This window comes from Gopherus evgoodei, chromosome 11 (assembly GCF_007399415.2).
Source record: "Gopherus evgoodei ecotype Sinaloan lineage chromosome 11, rGopEvg1_v1.p, whole genome shotgun sequence".
Lineage (NCBI taxonomy): Eukaryota > Metazoa > Chordata > Testudines > Testudinidae > Gopherus > Gopherus evgoodei.
Window position 1 is genome coordinate 54807719 of NC_044332.1, and position 15647 is coordinate 54823365.

The window sequence follows — 15647 nt, forward strand, 5'->3', positions numbered from 1 at the left end:
GCGGCTTACTGTCGCCTCTGGTACCCGGTGTTCTGACGAGGCTGACCGTGGAGCCACTGATGGAGCACTTTGGGCCTGGTGGTATTTCCACAGTGTCCAGAAGGACCAGTGATGAGGCCCTTGTTCGTGGCTCTGGCTCTCTGGGAATATATGGCTGGCGACGTCAGAGTCACACTCCTGAGAATAGGATGCGCTACCAGCCTGCGATGACACCGATGTGTGTCTTGATGGCCACGGTGGTGCCGACAAACCCTGGGAGGGCGCCATTGTTCTGGATGCTCGATCCCGGGCGGTACCAGGGAGCAGTACCGGGAGCTATAACGGTACCGCAAGCAAGATCAGGACCTTCTACCGTAGCGGTGCCGGGAGGTCAACCGGGATCTCGAGTCCCTTCGTCTGGAGCGACTGCAGGATACACGGTGCCGAGGGCGGTGCCATGAGTCAGATCGGTACTGGGAGTATCCGGCCGGCGAATAAGATGTCGAATGGTGCCACGAGTGCGACTGGTACCGTGATGGAGATGGTGCTGGGACTGCAAGCGGTGCCGGGAGCGGGAACGGCGTGATCGAGAGCATCTGCAAGACCGTGATCTTGAACAACGTCCCTCTGTTGGACCAACGGAAAGTGGCCTTACCAGGGCTGGTTTTCTGATGGATTGTATGACCCGCACCAGTGGTGCCGGTGGTTGAGGCCGTGTCGACTCCGTCATGGCGATGAGCTCCCTTGCCATGGAGAAGGTCTCTGGTGTAGAAGGGAGGGCAAGCTCAACCACAGCATCAGCCAGGGAGCTGTCAGGCACCGGACTCAGTGGCCCTTGTGGGACCAGAATCCACGGTGCCGCGCTCGGTGGAGCCGCAATCGGAGGTACCACAGTCGATGGTGCTGCGACAGAGGAAGGTGCCGGACGAACCGTCTTCAAAAAGCGCTCCTTCTGTGGAGCTGAAGCAGCTGGAGCGCTATGTTGCTTCCTGGCTCTCGGGGACAGGTAGCGGTGCCGAGCAGATGTCAGTGCCAGTAGAGGTCAGTGTCAGGGCTCCTTCTTGGTACCAGAGCGGTCCGGGGCCAAGGGGCACTCCTTACAGAAGCAGTCTGTTGGGCGCTCGGTACTGACGCTGCAGGACTAAGTGCCGACTCCATGAGGAGCTGTTTCAAATCAAAAGTCCAGCTCATTCTTTGTCCTTGGTTTAAAAAACGACTAGCAGATGCGGCACTTATCGGTAAGGTGGGATTCCCCTAGGCACTTGAGGCAGGAGTTGTGGGGATCCCCTATTGGCATCGGCTTTTGGCACACCGAGCACGGTTTGAATCTCGGTGCCTTGGGCATGGGCCTGTACCAGGGTGGAGAAAAGGGGCTAATCCCTGATCCCCCCCAAACTATATACACTAACTATAAATACAACAACTAATACTAACTATAATTACAAGAACTCAAACTACAAGAACTAAACAGCAAAGAACTACGAGTAGCTAGGGACGTGGAGACCAGCAAAGCCATGCTCCACAGTTCCAACAACCGTCACGGGCGGTAAGAAGGAACTGAAGGGCTGTTGGGTGGGCAGGGGTATATATCCGGCGCCAAAACGGCGCCACTCCAGGGAGCGACCCAGCCGACCCACCGAGTGTTGCTAGGGTAAAAATCTTTAGACGAATGTGCACGCGGTACGCGCACACCTAATTGGAATCTATATGAGCAAGCACTCGAAGAAAGCAGGGTCTCTCTGACAGACATATTTCTTTCTTAACAGAAAAAACAGTTAAATGGTGGCAGCAATCTACCCCTCTTAGTCGCCTCCCCACATTTAAAAAAACCTGAAAACAGATGTTGCATTCTACTGTATTTTAAATGTGTGGATTCTGATGTCTGCCACTGCTTAATTTTTCTCTCTCTTGATGTGTCATTTCCTCTCAGAGCTCAGTGAAAGGAGAACCATCTGTCCAAATAACATTCAGTGCACAGTTCTGATTCTGCTTTGTCCCAAGTGGAAACAATAAAGCAAAAAGGAATTCCCATTTCCTTCCTCCCTCTGCTTTCACCTCTTTTCTTTCCCTGGCTTTGACTGAGGCTTCTCATAGAGGCCAACCACAGTTTCAGGAATTCAGAGCTGCTCCTGTTACAATGATTGTTTTGTTTTTTTTTTTAAATCAGGCACATAGGCAATAGAAATCCTCACGGTCGTCTCTGCTTTTTTATACTGATTTTTATACTTCGCTGAATTTAATTCTGGGCTTCACATTCATCAACAATGATCTGGGACCAGAAGAACTTCTGGATTAAGAGGAAATATTAACAGACTCATCCTCTCGTGCATTACAGTGCATTGCTTCATGCGAAGACTGTCCCCAAGAGAACTGTATAGCTTGCTTAAGTGGGAAGAGGTAAAGACATAACCATATACAGCTGCATCCGAAGAAGTGAGCTGTAGCCCAAGAAAACTTATGCTGAAATAAATTTGTTAGTCTCTAAGTGCCACAAGTACTCCTGTTCTTTTTGCGGATACAGACTAACACGGCTGCTACTCTGAAACCTATTTGAAGAGTGTGAGCATCCAGAAGGGATAAATTATTTAGGAATTGTTTTACCTCTTGATGAGATCCATTAGATTCTGGAACAGACTCCCAATGGTGGAAGTCCCATCACACGGTAAGTTTAAAACTAAACTAGACAAACCATTCAAAACCTATAGTACATATGGTTGAGCATACTGACCTAATTGCCATTTCAATTTAACTTAGTTATAGAGGCTCAGCACCAATCAGCATTTAACACAGGACAAGAAAAAAAACAAACCTTAATTTTTTTCTCATCTGGAAATAAGGATAGCACTCTTTTCTTGTAGTAGTAAGACAACATTGTGCAGTAATATCTGAAACTCTCATTCTATTCATGGAGTAGCCCTGAGGAACTGTGTTTACTTTAGGTCCTTCTGTACTCAATATTTTACTTACATTGTGCACAAAAGGTCAAAACTACCCTCTGAGGGAATATTCAGATAATTATTCTACAATCTTTTGGGTTTTTTTGAAAATCTAATTTTTATTCATCTATTTTGAGCAGTCCAATACAAAGGAGATAGAGACCTCTACGGGATCTTTTTCCCTTGTTTTTTGAGTTTTGAGAATGTATTTTTCAGGAAGCACTACGGAAAAGGGACGGATAAAGGTAGGCACTAAGTAAAAACTGATCAGTGTAGGATGGATGTTTGGATATAACTCCACTATCTCTTAGGCAATTCTGATCTGATGATCTGGCTAGATTACTCCTGAACTCTTGATATGTTTCTTCTCTTTTGAGGTATCTGGACCAGGAGTTTTAAAATGTTTATTTGTTAGAGAGTATTTATTTGGTGGAGCTTCTCCCACTAATGATTTAAATAGAGAGATCTCAAAAAAATTATTATTTTATCTATTGCCTGAGTTTACAAAAAACTGTGCAGTGTGACCAGTTTGAAGGTGTCCAAAATTTCTAGCTATGCATGTTTCTAGCTATGTAACATCTACTTTTCTGATGTAACAAACACTCTCAAGTTTAGTAGGTATAAAAATAAAACTAGACTAACTGTGGTTCAGCACAGACAGAAGGAAGTTAAGGAACAACATTCTTTTGCAAATAAAGGATAACATTTCACAAAATTTGGCAGCCCACAGCTCTCCCGATCTCAGCCTGTCAAAACAATTAACATGCGCATGACAAATAGAGTAAGTCTTCCAGATCTCTCCCTCCTAGTAGCTTGTGGTGCCTAAGTAGAATTAAAAGGCTCACATCTTGTCTGTATTGTTTTCCACTAACAACACACAGTTTCTGATACTATCACACTGTCGATAGAGGGAGGAAATCAGAATCACTGCTAGTTGACACTGCCAGTGCACAGCTCTCAATAATGTCAGACTACTGCGGCTTGTCTACATCACAAAGTTGCAGCGCTGGTGAGGGGATTACAGCGCTGCAACTTAGGAGGTGTACACATCTGCAGGGCATCACCAGCGCTGCAACTCCCTGTTTGCAGCGCTGGCAGTACTCCCGTTTTGTCTCGGGTGTAGAAGATCCAGCGCTGGTGATCCAGCGCTGGTAATCAAGTGTAGACACTTACCAGCGCTTTTCTTGACCTCCGTGGAATAAGCAGGTATCCCAGCATACCTGAGGAAGCCTCTCTGGTAATCAAGCAGGTATCCTTCCCCGCGGTTTGCTCCGGTGTTCTCCGAATCCCCTCCCAAGCGGGTCTCCTTCCCAGCGGTTTGCAGAGGGGTTCGGGGAACGCGAGAGCAAACCGCGGGGAAGCAGGTCTCCTTCCCCGGTTTGCTCTCGCGTTCCCTGAACCCCCGTGCAAGTAGGTCTCCTTCCCCGCACCCCCGAGCAAGCAGGTCTCCTTCCCCGCCATTTGCAGGGGGGTTCGGGGAACGCGAGAGCAAACCGCAGGGAAGGAGATCTGCTTGCTCGGGGGTTCGGGGAACGCGAGAGCAAACCGCGGGGAAGGAGATCTGCTTGCTCGGGGGTTCGGGGAACGCGAGAGCAAACCGCGGGGAAGGAGACCTGCTTGCTCGGGGGTTCGGGGAACACTGGAGCAAAACCGGGGAAGGAGACCTGCTTTCCCGCGGTTTGCTCTCGCGTTCCCCGAACCCCCCTTGAAGCCGCCCAACAGCGCTGCAGTGTGGCCACATCTAACACCACTTGCAGCGCTGGTTGCTGTAAGTGTGGCCACTCTGCAGCACTGGCCCTATACAGCTGTACTAATACAGCTGTAACAACCAGCGCTACAAAACTGTAGATGTAGACATACCCTGACACACAACCCAAGGAGTTTCCTGAAAATTTTGGTCGCTCAGTTTTTACTAAGCATTGACATAATACAAAATAAATACTAAAGCTTGTATTCTTGAGCTAGCTAGCTAGCTGGAATTGTTAACAGGCCTTCATCTCTGACGCATAATCCCTAGTTTATGCCAACCCCTAGAATTCTGTAGCTCTTTCCTTGCCTTTTACTGACACCCTACATATTCCTAATATTCTCATCTGTGTTGTGTGGAATGATTCTGTCCAAAGCTATCAGTATTCGTGGACTGTGCTGCTGAAAAAAAGTTCAAAGCTCTACTCCCCAAAGGAAGGCAAGAGAAGTAGTTCACTATATGTCTCAGTATATGGTATAGGCCCTTAAATTCACATTTAAGTGTTTACGTATGTATCTCCTTACAACTTAAAGAGAGTGTAGTGAGAAAGATAGGAACGAAGAATACTATATTATTCTTTTTTAAGGAAAAAACTGATGTCAGGTGTCACTGATACCTAGACATCTGAACCACGTTAGACTATAAGCTTTTCAGGCTAGGGAGAGTCTTTTACTCTCTTTCCCAATCCAAGCACCTGCTCTGCACATTAGATTGACTGGCCAACCCAACTACAAGAGCTGTTCAAAGGAACAAGATGTCTCATTGTGGACAAAAACAAGTTTACCTTAACTTTACATTCTTGAACTTTGTGGTGGTTTCCATTATGAAGAGTTGCTGGAGTGGTGCTCATCTCTTTGTCAGGTCTATTAAGCTTTACTTCATTAAGGATTTCACCTCCATAATCACCCAAATGGTACCTGAAAGTTATAGAAGGGGAACATTATACATTTTAATGGCAACACCATATTAAAAAAAAAAAAAAAGACGCTGTACAACAAACACAATTTTCAGTTTTATGAAGTTTACAGTGAGATTTAAGCCTTCAACAAAGCAAAAAAGTTCCCAAGTCATGTATACATACAGGAGCAGTAGCTTAATTTACAAAATATGTTACTATGCATCTGAGATAGAAGGAAACCCCTTTATTTAATGCAGTATTTTATACGTATTTGAAGTGGAGCTCTCATAGTTAATGTTAGATGGCAACTTTACCTTTTTTCCACAACTTCTAATGTCAAATGCAACAACTCCCGTTTTGTTTTCTCTCTTCTCTTAATCATCTCCAAAATTGTTATGGCTCTGCTAAACTCTCTTCTTAATTTCAACATCTTCTCATAAGAGGCTTCATCATTCTTTCGATTCTATTGAAAATAGATGGAAGGTTAGTCAGAGCATAAATCAAAAGCAAAATCTGGAAGATGTAAATTACGTCAGTTCAGCAAAATATTATACATTGCAGGTCTGTGGTCAGAAAGCAGAATCTGACCATAGCACAAACCTTTCACAAGAATAAACTATTCAGTGCACCAAACCGTAAGTATGATTACAAGAAGAGCTATCAAATCCTAAGCTAATTTTTTTCTTCAAAAAAAGCTCCGATCAAGTCAATGGAAGTTTGTATAAATAAAGAGCTGAGGATTTGGCCCCAAAATATTTTGCTTACCTAGATTCTGCAAGTGATGAGTTTTGCTGTGCTTAAGGTTTAAGGTTGATATCAAATTATGGAAAATTGAAGACTTTACAGTTCCAGCTATAACCAACTTAAGCTAGTGATTAGCAACTCAAACAGCTGATCTGTATTGTGTTGTTCCTCTGTCTCCCACAAACAGTAAATTGTGATACAAATCAGATATAAAGTCATTACTAGGTTGGTTTGACACAATTTGTTCTTGACAAATCCATGCTGACAGCTACTTATCACCTTATTATCTGCTAGGTGTTTGCAAATTGACAGCTTAATTATTTGCTCCATTTTCTTTCCGGGTACTGAAGTCAAGCTGACTGGTCTGTAATTCCCTGGGTTGTTCTTATTTCCCTTTCAGTACTACATTTGCCCTGTCCAGTCCTCTGGAATCTCTCCTGTCTTCCACGACTTTTCAAATATAATCGCTAATGACTCAAATATTTCCTCAAACAGCTCCCTGAGTATTCAATGATGTATTTCAACAGACCCTAGTGACCTGAAGACATTTAACTTGTACCTAATGGTACGTCTACACAGCCAACTTTAAAGCGCTGCTGCAGCAACACTTTAACCTGGCTGTGTAGTCGCAGCTCCAGTGCTGGAAGAGAGCTCTCCTGGCACTGTAATAAAACCACCTCCGTGAGGAGAATAGCTACCAGCGCTATTGACGCTGTCACTTCATAGCACTGAAACTTGCATCGCTCAGAGATCTGTTTTTTCACACCCCTGAGCGAAGAAAGTTTCAGTGCTGTAAGTGGCAGTATAAACAAGGCCCAAGTAATTTTTAACTTGTTTTTTTCCCCTATTTTAGCCTCTGATCCTGCCTCATTTTCATTGGCATTCAACTAGCATGTTAGATGTCCAATCACTACCAACTTTTTTTCATAAAAACCGAAATAAAATCATCCTGCTTTCTCAGGCATTTTAAGGTATAATTGTGTGGCAGCTTTGAGTAATTTTTTTTTAAATGGAGGTGCTTTTTTTTAAAGTTAAACAAGAAAATAAATGCAACAATCTGTGGAGTATTCTACTCTTAATATTAAATTACATTTATTTTATGCTGCCCCTTAAATTTTCAACACATGATAAATGTTTATACTGAAAATGCTTAGCTACATTGCTGAAGTTGTCCGGAGGAAGACGGATGTTTAGGAACAGTTGGAGCCTTCGGCATCCAAGAATGAATAGGATATTGTTTGAGCTGTTTAGCACCCTGTGATGGGGCAGCTGCCCCTCACTGGCAGAAAAGGGGTTAAAAGCAGCCCTAGGAAGGCTGCACTGGAGGCAGCCAGTTAAAGAGGGGCTGCAAAGAGCAGCCAATCATGGCCTAGCAGGCCCACAGAAGAAGGGCTGCAGAGCAGAGCAGAGTTGAGTAGCTGACTGGAACTAGAGGGGAGAAGAGCAGACTCCTAGCAGAGGGAAAAAGCTCCAGCACCTGGGACAATTTAGTGCTGCAAGCAGGGACTGGAGAGCTAGGGAGAGCTCCTGGCTGGCCGCTAGGGCCTGCAGACTGAGGCCCTGAGGTAAGAGCAGAAGAAGGTGCTGGAGTTGCGTGGGAAGTGGCCCTGGAACAATGGACTGCAGTTACCACTGAGGGAAATGGCTGGGCAGAGATTGCAGGTCCCCCAGAAGGGGAGAACACCGAGTATGACACAGCTGGAGGGCAGTGTCATGAAGAGGATGCCACAATCCTGGGAGTGACGGGTCCAGGAGTAGAGGTGATGTTGGGCAAGATACCACCAGAAGAGGGCACAGAGCTAAATTCCCAATATGACCAGTAAGAAGCACTGCAGTGGTGAGTCACACCCCATCACACATCCAAGAAGCAGTTGAGAGGATGCATCACACCTTTCCCTCCCACTTGTGGCCAGGACAAGGAGGAGACTTAATACTTTTTTCTTCAGCTCAATTACCAGTTCCATCATAACCCTCTACCGTTGCATCCAACAACAATGGATAAGCATGCTAAATACATTTCTACTAAAATGATCAGGCACTGCACAGGAAACTGATTATAAAACCACAGTAGCATGAGTATGACCTTTAGCTACTTTTATTATTAGACAACAGGCTAGATTACAATTCACTGTCAGTTTAACAAGGTTTAAATTTACTCAGGACATTAGACAGACACTATAATGATGAACAGAATACAAAAAGACTAGTTGATAGATAACAAATTTAGGCATATTATGGGGTTATCATACAAAGTGCTGAGCACCCTGGTCTTTGCTGGATTGGGACCAAAGTGCTTAGCATGCTGCAGGATCCAGTCCTATATTCACAAATTACCTTCCGAGTCTGCATTTTCTCAGTTCTCCTCCGAAAGGCAACATAAGGGTCATTGTTGGTGGAGCCGTCCCTTTTTTCTTGTTTGATTTGAGGGATAAGGGATGGCCCCCTGCAGTTCTTACGTTTTCTCACCCAGTAGTCATAGACAGCTTTAATAAGGTAATCATCCTCATTTAGCAGCAATTTAGCTTCCTGAAGTGTTACAAGCTGAAAGAAAACACAAAGATGTAGTTCAGTAAGAACAGCAATGAGAAAGTCATTTACAATCTTCATTCATCCTTCTTTCTAAAGCTTCTAGATAAACCTAACAATTCTCTTGCATTGAAAGGCTTGATTTGCACTATAACATGACAGTCACGTACTCAGCCTCAAAAGGAGTTCTGTGGCAGTGGCATATGAGGCAGGGCCGGCTCTACAGTTTTCACTGCCCCAAGCAGCGCGCCGAATTGCTGCCCTGGGGGGGGGGGGAGAGTCCCTGTGCCCTTAAGGAAGCAGGCGTGTTTCTGCAGCAGTGGCAATTCGGCAGCAGCTTCTATGTTTAGCTGAAGCTGCCTCAGACAGCTAAACTTGCCTGCTGCCCTAAGGGCATACAGACTGCCCCCCTTCCCCGCCCACTGTGACAATTTGGCGCACTGCTTGGGGGCAAAACAAGGGGGACTGCCACCCCTGGCAGAATGCCGCCTCAAGCACCAGCTTGGAATGCTGACGCCTGGAGCTGGCCCTGATATGAGGTAGCATTAAGCCTACCATCCACATTAAAGTAAAGAACATGATAAACATCAGCAGTGGAATTTTTTTTGAAGTTATAAAATATGTTATATCTCCACAATAACCACTGCCACTTAGCACTAACACAATAATTTTGTCTATTCTGACTGCAATGAGTACTAGCTATGCAATCTATAGTAGTGCAAGGAAAGCAACGGCAAAAAAAAAAAAAATAGGGAAGTCAGCAATTCTGTCCTTACACTACTATTATCCCCACAACACCCATATAGTAGTTTTGTGTCCACTCTGCCTGGAATGAATACTAGCCTTAGTGGCCACACGTACCTGCTCACATGCACATACAGTGTCTACAGAGAAAAGTATATGTACTTCATTTTATATATAAACACTTTAAAAAACCAGTCTGTCCATTACTATGAACAGCATTTTAGAACATTCTAAAATATTCACTTTCCCTTCCTTTGGTTTTATGAATTAATATTTTTAAAGTATCAATTCTGCACTGGGAACAGGATTCATTATTTAAGTTTGTTCTCTCTGTAAAGGAAAGTGGACTTTTGGCCAACCCTACCTGCTAATTATATTCCCACAAGGGGCTCCATTAATATGGACACAGAGGGGCAAGAGGCATTGTCCTTTTGCTTACTCAGGCCATGTCTACATCTAAAATTTTGCAGCGCTGGTTGTTACAGCTGTATTAGTACAGCTGTATAGGGCCAGCGCTGCAGAGTGGCCACACTTACAGCAACCAGCGCTGCAAGTGGTGTTAGATGTGGCCACACTGCAGCGCTGTTGGGCGGCTTCAAGGGGGGTTCGGGGAACGCGAGAGCAAACCGGGAAAGGAGACCAGCTTCGCCGCGGTTTGCTCTCGCGTTCCCCGAACCACCCTGCAAACCGCAGGGAAGGAGACCTGCTTGCTCGGGGGTTCGGGGAACGCAAGAGCAAACCGGGAAAGGAGACCAGCTTCGCCGCGGTTTGCTCTCGCGTTCCCCGAACCACCCTGCAAACCGCAGGGAAGGAGACCTGCTTGCTCGGGGGTTCGGGGAACGCGAGAGCAAACCGGGAAAGGAGACCAGCTTCGCCGCAGTTTGCTCTCGCATTCCCGGAACCACCCAGCAAACCTCAGGGAAGGAGACCTGCTTGCTCGGGGTTCGGGGAACGCGAGAGCAAGCCGGGGAAGGAGACCAGCTTGATTACCAGAGGCTTCCTCAGGTATGCTGGGATACCTGCTTATTCCACGGAGGTCAAGAAAAGCGTTGGTAAGTGTCTATATTTGATCACCAGCGCTGGATCCTCTACACCCGAGACAAAACGGGAGTACGGCCAGCGCTGCAAACAGGGAGTTGCAGCGCTAGTGGTGCCCTGCAGATGTGTACACCTCCTAAGTTGCAGCGCTGTAACTCCCTCACCAGCGCTGCAACTTTCTGATGTAGACAAGCCCTCAGGTAGCTCCTCAAATTGACTGACAGGAACATTTGGCATCTTTCTTCTGTTCAGCTAGCAACTGACTCTCACTGAACAGCTTCTAACTTCATCAGTAGGACTCACATTCCCAATAAAACTAAAATACAAACTATATACGAAGTAAATTGTTAGGTGGATTCCAGTGTTTTGGAAGCCCTTACAGAAAAGCAATTTACAAGTGGGATCAAACTTGTTTCTGCTTGTAGGGATCCAACAATCTAGAAATTGTTTTTTGCCTAGGGGGTTCCTAACATTCAGATTCAGTACTTTGAATCCTATACCCCAAAGTATCAGCAGAAGCTCGAGCGTCCACAAAATGGTCCATGAAGTTATGTAGAAAGCACCAAAAAGCTGCCTGACACATTTTCTCTATGCAGACACTCCCCACAAAGCAGTCACATTATAATCAGTAATTCTTAATGCCTCCATAGGACACACAAAACCCTCTGATATATATGCTTTCTTAATACAGACTCAAATCCATTAGGCAAAGACCAACAGAAAATGAATTGTTCTTGGCAAGAACACAAGAAAAACAAGGAGTCTGAAGCACTGACTTCTTTGACTTTACGTAGGTAAGATTTCAGGACCTCAGTGGCATCTAGGAAATGCCAAGCTCCTTCAATACCAGAAGACAGCAGGGGCCTAAACGGAAGGAGAGTAATCTTTATATTCCTGTGCAACTCAGCATTCATCTTCAATGTAAAGCTGAGAATCAAGAGATGTGTTACTTTAACACTGAAAAACCGGAAAGAGGAATCACCACAAGGGGACTGCAAGTTCATCCTAATTATGGTTACCAGAAAGGTCTTTTTAATTGAGAGCCAAAATAAGAGTAACCAATGTCAGTGTTTTACAAGAGATAAATACTCAATGTTTAAACACTACAGTAGTCAAGGAGAAACAATTATTTGTTTAGCCAAAACCTGTTCCAACTGCTCTGAAAAAATCTGGCTACTAAGGGATGCAAACCCACCTAGTGTCTCTCCACAGCTCTCTCACTACTGAACCCGACTTCTCAACATACTGAGAGACAGACCTTAATCTAGTTAAAGAAACTCCAAGAACATAGGGAACAGAGCACCACTTTGATCTTTTAACTCCTAGCACTGGTGCAAACCAAAAGAGTATTCCAACTGGAACTGTGGACCATGGAGATAGTCAACTTTCTTAATCTCAGCTAAGTGTCTGCCTCACTTTGAGAGACAGCCCCAGATGTTTCAAGATTTGCTTCTCACACACCAATCCTTTCACTGTAGTTTTCCTTCTGCAGTAAAATGAAATGGCCCTGGAGACATCAAATCCAAAAAGAGGGCCCTTGTTGATTAGATCAGATCATCAGTTAACTAGCTTGAATTGCAAGGCCAGGCAAGAGACACTAGAATCAATATTCCTTCATCGCCCTTTACTTTTTAACACAATTCTTGGGGGATTCACTTCATTTCCCTCCAAATCAAACTCATCAAGACTGATAGCTTTACAACTCAGTTAATTGCTTGCAAATTGAGGGCTCCTACCAGGACTGTTATTCTTAAGGCTCTGAGATTCTTCCCCATTTATTCTAAGAGAACATTCTTCTCTGACTCAGGCCATGTCTACATCTAAAATTTTGCAGCGCTGGTTGTTACAGCTGTATTAGTACAGCTGTATAGGGCCAGTGCTGCAGAGTGGCCACACTTACAGCAACCAGCGCTGCAAGTGGTGTTAGATGTGGCCACACTGCAGCGCTGCTGGGCGGCTTCAAGGGGGGTTCCGGGAACGCGAGAGCAAACCGGGGAAGGAGACCAGCTTCGCCGCGGTTTGCTCTCGCGTTCCCGGAGCCACCCTGCAAACCGCAGGGAAGGAGACCTGCTTGCTCGGGGTTCCGGGAACGAGAGAGCAAGCCGGGGAAGGAGACCAGCTTCGCCGCGGTTTGCTCTCGCGTTCCTGGAGCCACCCTGCAAACCGCAGGGAAGGAGACCTGCTTGCTCGGGGTTCCGGGAACGAGAGAGCAAGCCGGGGAAGGAGACCAGCTTCGCCGCGGTTTGCTCTCTCGTTCCCGGAACCCCGAGCAAGCAGGTCTCCTTCCCTGCGGTTTGCAGGGTGGCTCCGGGAACGCGAGAGCAAACCGCGGCGAAGCTGGTCTCCTTTCCCGGTTTGCTCTCTCGGTCCCCGAACCGCCGAGCAAGCGGTTCTCCTTCCCTGCGGTTTGCAGGGTGGCTCCGGGAACGCGAGAGCAAACCGCGGCGAAACTGGTCTCCTTTCCCGGTTTGCTCTCTCGTTCCCCGAACCGCCGAGCAAGCAGTTCTCCTTCCCTGCGGTTTGCAGGGTGGCTCCGGGAACGAGAGAGCAAACCGCGGCGAAGCTGGTCTCCTTTCCCGGTTTGCTCTCTCGTTCCCCGAACCGCCGAGCAAGCGGTTCTCCTTCCCTGCGGTTTGCAGGGTGGCTCCGGGAACGAGAGAGCAAACCGGGAAAGGAGACCAGCTTCGCCGCGGTTTGCTCTCGCGTTCCCGGAGCCACCCTGCAAACCGCAGGGAAGGAGACCTGCTTGCTCGGGGTTCCGGGAACGAGAGAGCAAACCGGGAAAGGAGACCAGCTTGACTACCAGAGGCTTCCTCCTTCCACGGAGGTCAAGAAAAGCGCTGGTAAGTGTCTACATTGGATTACCAGCGCTGGATCACCAGCGCTGGATCCTCTACACCCGAGACAAAACGGGAGTACGGCCAGCGCTGCAAACAGGGAGTTGCAGCGCTGGTGATGCCCTGCAGATGTGTACACCTTCAAAGTTGCAGCGCTGTAACTCCCTCACCAGCGCTGCAACTTTCTGATGTAGACAAGCCCTCAGGTTCTATTCCTGGTGAGCATCTGGCACATAACAAACAAAACCACCTTAGTTTTGTTAATTGAAGGACTGACTAGCTTGGAGACTGTCTCCTAGAACAAAATTAATGCTAGTCTCACTGCTCTGAGCTCAAGGACTGACATATGCATCCCTTTCTTGCCTGGGCCATGTCTCCTGGGCTTTTTCCCAATTCCAAAAACTGGTGTTGCTAGTGATGACTGTCCTATGGGGCTCCTGCACTGGAAGGTCTTTCAGTAAAATTCTCTGGGAATTCCCACAGACAGAGATTTGTCTGATCATGTTGCCAAGAACAGACGCATGCAGCTCTCCTAACTGAGCCCCGAGAGTCAGAAAAGCACTTAAGAGATGACAAGAGTGCTTCCAGGCCCATCGCACCAGTTCTATGAACAAAATCATAACTCAATATTTGTTCAACTTATGGAAACTTTCTCGCTGGACTTCCTTACTTTTTCACTCTCCTGCAAAGAGTATTAATGGTAGTACTAAAGAGAGCCCCCAGATATATAATTTACCGAGGTGGCATGAACTGTATTCAGATCCAGCTGTGAAAGGTACAGGGGCTTCTCAGCCCTTTCCCTACCATGTTTCTCACTATGGTTGGCTTCAGCTTCCCAGCAAGATCCAGCACCAGCTGGAGATCCTATCCACTGTCTACTCAAGGGTGGAAAAAAGGAGATGTGACCACTGTAAGGCCATTCTCCTCCCTGGAAAGAGTACACACAGTCAACACCACACAAGGAGCACCTCGTGAGTGTCCTCTTCTGAGGCTCCATCTTTAATCAGCTAAGAGATTCACTGAAGCATCTTATCCATGGCAAACATATAAAACAGGCTGGTTAATGAAGACATGTTGCTAACTGAAGAGAAAAAGGAGCCAAAATCTTCCTTCGGTCCTTTTGTGGAGCTACCCAACTAAGCAAAAAAGGAACACCAACCTAACTTCCCTTTTGCTGGAACCCCCGTGACAAGGTGTAAAAGCACTCTGGCATGAGAGAGGTGATGATCTAACCAGAGTTATAAAAGAAAAACAGAGGCTGGTGCAAAAGAGGGAATTATAGAGAAAGTGCATGTTCTTTCTCCAGCCAACTGGCTGAAGTGCAAAAGGTCACATGTGTTTATTACCAAGTAGTTTAAGTTGATTTGTTCTTGTTTTGAGTTTTATTTTTTTAAATGAAGCATGTCTGAAAAAAGGAATATGAAATGACCAGTCACTGGGATTTTTATTTTTCCTTTCCTGATTTGTGAGTCTTCACATCAAATTACACGCCCTACAAACAGAAGAGTAATCTGTATCTACAATCTGCAAGATGAGGGTTTAAAAAAAAATTTAAAAAAAGGAAAAGATCTATCTCAGTAACTGATTAGTTTATTCACCTGACACTCCATCAGATTATATATAGTTTATTATTGTTAAGGCCAAAAATGTCCATAGAATTACCTTTCCTAGTTGTAGTGTAATATAGAGAAACTATTTAAGAAATTTATAATACACGTTTTGCATATTTAGGGTAAAACATTAAAATAGTAAATCATTAAGGGATTTTTATAAAAGACACAGCTCCAATTAGAATCCAAACTCAGAGCTGGAGGGATGTGCACTGCCAATTTACTGAGCACTCAACTCCACTGAAGTCAACAGAAACAGAGTGCTCCCCAATTTGCAGGATCAGGAATTAAGTTTGGAAAGTAAAATAAGCGACTAAAGATTAGCCTGCAACAACAGAAAAATCCTGGGTTTAGCTTGTTTTGGGCTTTTTGGTTTTCTTTTTAAATTAGAATACACATTTAAAGAGTTAGCTCTCCCCCCCCCCCCCCAGTAACAGAATTTAAGGCCAAAAGGAACCACTAGAGCATCTAGTCTGACCTCCTGGATATCACTGGCCACCACCACCACCCGCACACTAAACCCAAAGTTAGACCAAAGAAAAGGAATGCTAAGGAAAATCAGGATGTGCATGCAAAAAACTGTCAGCC

At 45.6% G+C, this 15647-nt stretch overlaps 1 protein-coding gene across 1 annotated transcript in view; it reads right to left on the reverse strand.

Annotated features, from left to right (window-relative positions):
• The window catches only part of EPC2 (enhancer of polycomb homolog 2), a 103876-nt gene that overhangs the window by 45877 nt on the left and 42352 nt on the right, over positions 1 to 15647 (reverse strand). The window contains exons 4-6 of the mRNA XM_030579777.1: positions 8639 to 8845; positions 5875 to 6023; positions 5447 to 5579 (exon numbers count right to left, since the gene is read on the reverse strand). Of these exons, the coding sequence (XP_030435637.1) occupies positions 5447 to 5579; positions 5875 to 6023; positions 8639 to 8845 (489 nt within the window). The remainder of the gene's footprint in view (positions 1 to 5446; positions 5580 to 5874; positions 6024 to 8638; positions 8846 to 15647) is intronic.